Source organism: Coffea arabica, unplaced genomic scaffold (genome assembly GCF_036785885.1).
Source record: "Coffea arabica cultivar ET-39 unplaced genomic scaffold, Coffea Arabica ET-39 HiFi ptg000030l, whole genome shotgun sequence".
In the NCBI taxonomy this organism is placed as follows: domain Eukaryota; kingdom Viridiplantae; phylum Streptophyta; class Magnoliopsida; order Gentianales; family Rubiaceae; genus Coffea; species Coffea arabica.
The window spans coordinates 13940-22474 of NW_027266178.1; the positions used below are offsets into that span (position 1 = coordinate 13940).

At 42.1% G+C, this 8535-nt stretch overlaps 1 protein-coding gene across 1 annotated transcript; it reads right to left on the reverse strand.

The window, feature by feature from the left end:
* Window positions 1-2040: 2040 nt before the first annotated feature.
* On the reverse strand, window positions 2041-7669 carry LOC113735882 (uncharacterized). Its single transcript, XM_027262853.2, has 3 exons — window positions 7192-7669; window positions 4702-6698; window positions 2041-4413 (listed from the first exon to the last, which is right to left on the reverse strand). Exons 1-3 carry the CDS (start codon window positions 7667-7669, stop codon window positions 2041-2043), a joined length of 4848 nt encoding a protein of 1615 aa, XP_027118654.2.
* Between the last annotated feature and the right edge of the window lie 866 nt (window positions 7670-8535).

Sequence of the window (8535 nt, forward strand, 5' to 3'; positions counted from 1 at the left end):
CTAATAAAATTCAAGGTTATCAACTCAAAGTAGACCTAGTAACATCGGTTAATGCTAGAAAACATTTTCGGGGCAACTTTGGTCCACATTTAATCAAAATGAAATCCAAACGTCAAAATCATTTCTAATTTCAAACAAAATTTCTGTTTTGGTAGCCTCGTGAAGAATAACATTTTGGCCCACTTTTGAACGTAAACTTTACTAGATTTTGTCCCCAAATGGAGCTATACACACCCCTTAACTAAACACAAGTCAAATTGGGTTCATGTTAACGTGAAAATCATTCAACATGTCTCATGCAAAGCTGGAAAAATTTTCAAGTGCATTTGGTACAAGCAGTCCATTTTGTCTTCAATTTGTCCAAAATTTTTCAACTACTCAAAGGCTACATTTTTACCCAAACAATACTTCACATATAGGTTAACATGTTTACAGCTCAAATGGTTCAAAAACTTGTCAAAACCAAACCCCAAATTCGCCCAAAAATCTGGAAATTTCCAGAATTTTTCAGACAACTCAAGGGCATTTTTCTCTTTGATTTTTCAATGAAATTTCCTATTGTACCAAAGCTGCATTTTCACCAAAACTACTCTACACATATAGGTGAACATATACATGATTTAAATGGCTCAATAACTTCACAAAATCCAGCTCAAAATTTCGGGTAAAAATGGAAGAAAAACAGGCCTGCTGGTTCGGTTGCAGAGCAGAATTTTTCTCTTCTTTTTGATCAACCATTTCCAACTTATAATTCATACTTTAAGTCCCTAACAATCACCACTAACTAGTCTAGCCCCCAAACAAACAATCCAGTTCATTACCTAAGCGAAATTTGCAAAACACCAACAAGTACAAATCTGGAAAATTTTCCTTTCTCTCGGCAGCACCCCAGCTTCATTCTAAAAACATTTTCCCAACATTTAACCACCACAAAACACACATATAAACACATAAAACACCTCTAGCTTCATCAATCATTAGCTTAGAGGATCAGCAACCCAACATGTTTCACCAATACAAGCTAAAACTTCAAGAACCAAAAGCTGCAACAAATCTGAAATTTTGGCTAAGGGGGTGAAGCGGAAGTTTTTGGGTTACCTTTGGTGGTTGTTTACTAGCTAAATGAAGTGCCTAGTTCCCCAAGTTTGCTCCTAGAATCACTGAGGTCAGTCGGCACCCCTTGCACTCTGTTTTTCTCCCGGTCAGACCTCCCACAGCAGCAACCCAGCAGCAAACGTTAAGGTGAAGAGAAGCTTGGTCTGGGGTTTTGAGTTAGCTTGGAAGGTTCTGTGGTTGGAGGAAAGAAAAATGGCAACTGGTTTCTCCTTCTCCCCTGGTCTGATGCAACGCCGGCAGCAGCCGCAGCGATCTTCCTCCTCCTTGCTTGGTCGAGACAGCAGCCAAGAATGGAGGTGGAAGCTGGAAATGGAAGCTTGAAGGTTGTGGTGTGAATGGCTGAGGATGGAAGGCTGTTAGAAGCTTGGAATGGCAGCGGTCTCTGCTTCTTCTTGCACCAGAGGAATGAGCTTGAAGAGAAGAGAAACGGCTGGTAGTTGGTGATAAGATGGGTTGAAAATGAAGGTAAGCTAGAGTATAGGTTTGAAGACTTTTTGGGCATGCCATTAATGGTGGAAAAATTTTGAATTGAATCGCGTTTACGCGCGAGAATTTTATCTACTGGTAGAAATTCCTCATCTAGCATTTTCTCAACTGAATTATACATTTTTATAACCTCTACATATCATACAGTTCAACTTAGAGCTATATTGCGTATGGGAGTGCGAAAATTCAACTTAATGTTTAGCCGAACGCGAACCGTCAAATAAATTTTAAAAATTCATGTAAATTAAAATATAACATTTATATAAGTGAAAACATCATTAATAATATAAATACACATTTTTAAATATAAATTCATATTATTTAATAATTTTCAAAGTTTAAATAATATTTATTTTAATTTTCAGAAATTAATGAAATTTTGAGATCCTCACATCCTTCCCCCCTTAAAAGAATTTTGTCCTCAAAATTCTTACCTGTTCAAGCAAATAACTCTGGGTATTGATCCTTCATGTCCTTCTCTACCTCCCAAGTTGCCTCCTCGACGTCGTGATTTCTCCACAAGATTTTGATTAAAGCAATCTTCTTATTTCTCAATTCTTTAATTTCTCGGTCCAAAATCTTAACTGGTCGCTTCTCATAAGTCAAAGACTCGTCTACTTCAACGTCATCTAATAGAATCACATGACTTGGGTCGGGATGATATTTCTTGAGCATAGATACGTGGAAGACATTATGAATCCTGCTCATGCTAGAAGGTAAATCCAGCTGATAAGCCACTTTTCCAACTCGTTTAAGAACTTCAAAGGGTCCAATGTACCTCGGCTTTAATTTCTTTCCCTTTTTGGATATTACCCCTCCTTTCATAGGTTTTACTCTTAGAAAGACTTTATCTCCTACTTCAAATTCTAAGTCTTTTCTTCGGTGATCTGCGTAACTCTTTTGCCGACTTTGAGCAGTTTGAAGTCTCTCCTTAACCAGTTTAACTTTCTCATAAGCTTCTTCGATCCATGGGATAGCTGTCGGATCTAAAACTTTCTTCTCTCCTACTTCATCCCAATGAATAGGGGATCGACACCTTCTACCATAAAGCGCCTCATACGGTGCCATTTGGATTGAAGCCTGATAACTGTTATTATAAGCAAACTCTGCCAACGTCATGTACTGGCTCCAACTCCCTCCGAAATCTAATATACAGGATCTTAACATGTCCTCTAGGGTTTGTATGGTCCTCTCCGACTGTCCATCTGTTTGTGGATGATACGCAGTGCTCAACTTCAACTTAGTTCCCAACGTTTCCTGAAATTTCTGCCAAAAGCGGGAAACGAATCTAGGGTCTCGATCGGAGACTATACTTACAGGAATCCCATGCAATCTCATAATTTCTTCTGTGTACAACTTGGCTAATTTCTCTAAAGAGTAACTCATATTCACCGGTAAGAAATGTGCAGATTTAGTAAGCCTATCCACTATCACCCAAACCGCATCATGTCCCCTTTGACTTCTAGGTAATCCCGTCACAAAATCCATGGTAATATGCTCCCATTTCCACTCAGGGATTTCTAAAGGTTGTAACAAACCAGAAGGCTTTTGATGTTCTGCCTTAACCTGCTGACATACTAGGCAAGTCTGTACAAATTTCGCCACATCCCTTTTTAAGCCATCCCACCAATAAAGCCCTTTCACATCTTGATACATCTTGTTAACTCCAGGGTGAATAGTATACTTGGACCGATGTGACTCTTCTAGAATTTCTCTTTTCAAACTTTCTTCACTAGGTACTACTATTCGATCCCTAAATCTCAAAATGCCTTCAGGTCCTAGCTTAAAATCTAGGGTTTCCCCCTTTCTCACTTTCTCCAAATAACCTTGTACTACCGGATCCTTCCCTTGAGCCTCCTTAATTCTTTCTAACAAAGGGGATTTTAAGGATAGATTTCCAAATAAGATTTTCAACTTTTCTAAACGAGGATTCCAACCACTCGCTTCTTCTAACATATCCCATTCTCTCACCATTAGACCCGCTACTTGAGTCCTTCTACTTAGTGCATCTGCAACCACATTTGCTTTCCCAGGGTGATAATTGATTGAACAATCATAATCCTCAAGAAATTCTACCCAACGCCTCTGTCGCAAGTTCAACTCCTTTTGTGAAAACAAGTACTTAAGGCTCTTATGGTCGGTGAATACCTCAAATGTCACCCCATACAAGTAATGTCTCCACTTCTTCAAAGCAAAAATAACAGCGGCTAACTCTAGATCATGGGTCGGATAATTCATCTCATGGGGTTTCAATTTCCTAGAAGCATAGGCCACAACTTTTCCCTTTTGCATTAAAACACAGCCTAACCCTTCTTTAGAAGCATCGGAATATACTACATACCCATCAACTCCCTCAGGTAGGGCTAACACTGGAGCCGTAGTCAATCGCCTCTTCAATTCTTGAAAGCTCGCTTCACATTTAGGGCTCCAAATGAACTTATGGTTTTTCTTAGTTAACTCCGTCATTGGCCCAGCAATTTTTGAGAAATCTTTTATAAAACGACGGTAATATCCTGCCAATCCCAAGAAACTTCTAATTTCAGTTGGATTCTCTGGTTGTTTCCACAAAGTAACTGCCTCCACTTTAGTTGGATCCACTGCAATTCCATTCTTAGAAATTCTATGACCCAGAAAAGAAATTTCGTCCAGCCAAAATTCACACTTACTGAACTTAGCGTAAAGCTTGTGTTCCCTCAACACTTGTAAAACTATCTCCAAGTGCTTGGCGTGATCGTCTCGGGTCTTAGAATATACTAGAATATCATCTATGAATACCACCACAATTTGGTCCAGATATTTCTTAAAGATTCTCTGCATTAGATCCATGAAAGCAGCTGGGGCATTGGTTAACCCAAAAGGCATTACCGCAAACTCAAAGTGCCCATATCTAGAATTAAAAGCAGTCTTAGGTATGTCTTCCTTTTTAATCCTCAATTGATAGTACCCTTGTCTCAAATCTAACTTAGAGTACACCACCGATCCTTGCAATTGATCAAATAATCCATCAATCAAGGGCAAAGGGTACTTATTCTTAATAGTCACCTCATTCAAACCTCGATAGTCAATGCACAATCTCAAACTCCCGTCCTTTTTCTTTACAAACAAAACTGGAGCTCCCCACGGTGAGTCACTTTCCTTAATAAAACCTCTTTCTAGTAGGTCCTGCAACTGGAGCTTTAGTTCTTTCAACTCCGCAGGAGCCATTCTATAAGGAGTCTTCGAAATTGGGGCTACTCCTGGAACCAAGTCAATCTTAAACTCTATCTCCCTTTCAGGTGGCAAAGATGTTAATTCTTCCGGGAAGACATCGGGAAAATCTCGCACGATTGGCACATCTTCTAATTTCACTTGGTCATTAGGGGCGTTAATTAAGAAAGCTAAGAAACCCTGAGCTCCCTTGTGAAGCATTTTCCTAGCTCGAATCCCTGAAATCAAAGCAGACGAAGCTAATCTACCCCTTATATCTAACTTGAGAGTTGCCTCACCTGGGATGCAAAATTCCACCACTTTAGATCTACAATCTAGCTTAGCATGGTGGGAAGACAAAAAGTCCATTCCTATAATCACATCATACCCTTTAAGGTCCAAACTCACCAAGTCAACTAGCATTTTTCGCTCCCCAACCCAAAATTCACACTCCTTATACACTAAACTAGTGAGCATGCTCTTATTACCCGTAGGAGTCCTAACTTCCAAATCATAGGGTAATCGTACAGGTTTTACATCAATTCCACACATAAAAGCAGGATTAACAAACGAATGAGTCGCACCGGGATCAATTAAAACCTTAGCTAATCGATGAAAGATTGGAAGTGTACCTTCGACTACCTCCGAAGGGTCAGGTGTAGGTTGACTATCTAGGGCATAAACCCTGGCCGGGACCTTTGGCCGACTCCCTCCAGAAGCAGTTTGTCTAGAACTTGTGGCACCTCCTTGGCTTCCCCCATTCTCGGAAATCCTAGGACAATTGGCAATTTGGTGCTCAGCACTTCCACACTTGAGGCACTTGCCATCCTTTCTCCAGCACTCATTTGCAGTATGATTGGCTTTTCCACAGTAACCACAGGTTATCTGAGGGGTTGACACTTGTACACCTTGTGGAGCACTCCTAGGGGGCCCCCTTCCACTTTGACCTCCTCTCACTCCAGATCCTCTCGCCCCAGGGCCTCTAGCTCCAGCACCCCTTGCTAAAGCACCTCTCGATGCACTAGGGTTATTCACTACCCCAGTTCCTCTACCCATCTTAGGCGGTGGGGCACTTGTAGAAATTGGGTCCCTGCTACCACTAGGGGCATTCCTTTTCCTAGCAAAGAATGACCTAGATTGGGCTCTAGCCGTCTCAAACCTCTGAGCTTTCTCTACGGCATCACTATACGTGTTAATTTGAGCAGTGGCTAGTCCCTCTTGAATCTCCACATTGAGCTCTTGCACAAATCTTCTAATGCGTCTCTGCTCAGTGGCTATCAGGTCAGGGGCATATCGGGCTAATTTAGTAAAGTTGGTTTCATACTCTGCTACACTCATGGCCCCTTGTTTGCACTTAATAAAGTCATCCTCCCTTTTCTCTTGGACTAGAGGTGGAAGAAATTTGGCATTAAACTCACGGGTGAAGTTTGCCCAAGTACTAGGGGTACGGTCTCTATCCCACTTATCCTTAATTAGATTCCACCAAGACCGTGCAGCTCCTTCAAATTGAAATGACGCAAAAGTCACTTTCCGCGTCTCAGTGTAATCCAATGTGGCAAAAATATCAGATATTCTCTCCCACCATCCCTCAGCTATTTCAGGCTCTGGCCCACCTTGAAACTTAGGCGGCCCAAACTTTAGGAACCTCTCCAAAGCCCTATCTTCAGCATCTAACTGCCCACCAGGTTGTTGATGCACTGGTCCAGGACCTTGACGGTCTGTCAAACGTTCTAGCACTTCGGTTATCCTATTAATAGCGGTGGCCATTTGATCTCCGCCCCTGCCCTCGGGTCCCCGATTTTGGTTCACTTCCGACGCTCTATCGCCCCCTTGATCACGAAGGGGTTCAGCCCGTCTCCCTCGACCTCGACCTCGACTTCGGCGTTGACCTCTACCACGGGGATCCATACCTAGTTATGCCTAATGCAAAACAAGAAGTAAGTATACAAAAATTTACGCAAAGTTTAAAGAGCAACGCAGGAAAATTGCATAAAATTGAGGAACAAAGCAGAAAATTATGCCAAATGAAGATCAACTTGAGGGCGATAAAAATAACCACAACTAACACATATATTAACATTCGAAATTCCTACAATTAGCATTTCGTTGGGATTTTACAAAAATATAGCACAAAGGTGCTACAAGGTGCAACCAGTCATTCATAATCAAAAGAAGTGCAATCACCACAAAAGCAAGCCATACAGTTACAAAAATACAATGGCCCAAGAGTTAGCACCATCCCAACCAATGTTTACAAATTACAAGTCAAAAGAGAGTCTAACTAAGCCTAGTCCTCAGCGGGACCATCAGATGGATTCCCCTCATCAGGATCCTCTTCTGGATCCTCCTCTGGATCCTCCTCCGGATCCTCCTCCGGGTCCTCCTCCGGATCCTCCTCAGCACTAGGAGCTACCTCTGAGGCCTCGTCCATCACCTCATCCACCAGCATGGTAGCATCCGCTAGTATCCCAAAAGCTCGCTCACGAACCATGTCTCTCATCCTAGCCACGCTATCCCTTGCTCTCTGCAGCTCCTCACGGTCTGCCTCAGCCCTAGCTCTCTCCTCTAACACCCTTCCAGTCAGCTCTGTTACCCTATTCTGCAGATGAGTCACCATGGCACCTAACTCATCCACGTCCTGAATCAGGGCCAGATTGGAATTCACCAACTGGCGACGCTCATCGTCTATAGCCAGAACCAAGGTGTTGGGGTAAGAAAAGGTCAACCTACAGTCACACCTAGGAACCCTGGTGTCGGGCGAGTACTGACCACGAGCTCCACCACCCTGAACTTGGTAAAATATAGGCCTAAGAGGTGGCGCGTGACCATTCACGTGCCCGTTACCATTAGCAGCATGTCCGTTTCCATTAGGGTTCTCCATACCTACAAAACAGCCAAAACTTTCAAAGTTAAACCTTAGCACCATTAACTTGATCAATTATCACTTAAAATATATCTAAGTATCTCATTCCTTTTTCTAGGAATAAAATACCTAACAATTCTCCCAAATACGTTCTAACCTAAGGCTCTGATACCACCTGTGACAGTTCTCAGGGTCACATCACGGGGTACCTATCAGCTTGCCACCCGCACGCGGGCATCCCCTACGGAGAGTTTCGCTTCGTGACTCTTCACGAACGAGAGGCTCGGGGCTTTTTCAGACGAAGGACTTAAAGTCCCAACTGTCGGCATATGGCTCTGATACCACCTGTGGCGGCCCCACTTCCCCCTAAGGCGAACCAAAGGGTTGGCGGGTCGCCTGCCTAGCTCTCGCCAGGACTCACTCACTCTAGCAACTAATATCACCAAACATAAATTGAAAATAAAACCTTACTCCTCGAGCAAGTTAAGTACTTAAATAAATCATACAATTCAACTTATACAACCCGAAAATACAATTCCAAGTACCAACGAAAACATCGAGTTTAAAATACTTAATTTACAATTTAAAGTTCCTAATCCAGGGCACAGAAGCACCACAGGATTCACATTTTCCCAAAGGCACAAGAAAATCATCCAAAAGATATTAAAGTATCTCCCAAGTGCAATTACAAAAGTGGGCATTCAAAATATCACATTTCTTTTCTAGTTCTTCAAAACTTCATGCATTTCAGAACCTGTCAAGGAAATCAAATTGGAAGGGATGAGCCAACAGCTCAGTGGTGCCTCGTAACATGCAATTCACATAGGGCAATTTAACAAGTACAAATGGACAAGCAAGCAATTAACAATTTAGGAAAACGAAAT

Excerpts from the sequence above, each read along its gene's own strand:
- LOC113735882 (XM_027262853.2), bottom strand. The coding sequence starts at position 7,669 with ATGGAGAACCCTAATGGAAACGGACATGCTGCTAATGGTAACGGGCAC. Across the intron at positions 6,699-7,191 it reads GGCCTCAGAGGTAGCTCCTA|GTATGGATCCCCGTGGTAGA; the intron begins GTGCTGAGGAGG and ends AGGCATAACTAG. Across the intron at positions 4,414-4,701 it reads GGGGAGCTCCAGTTTTGTTT|AGAATCTTTAAGAAATATCT; the intron begins GTAAAGAAAAAG and ends GATCTAATGCAG.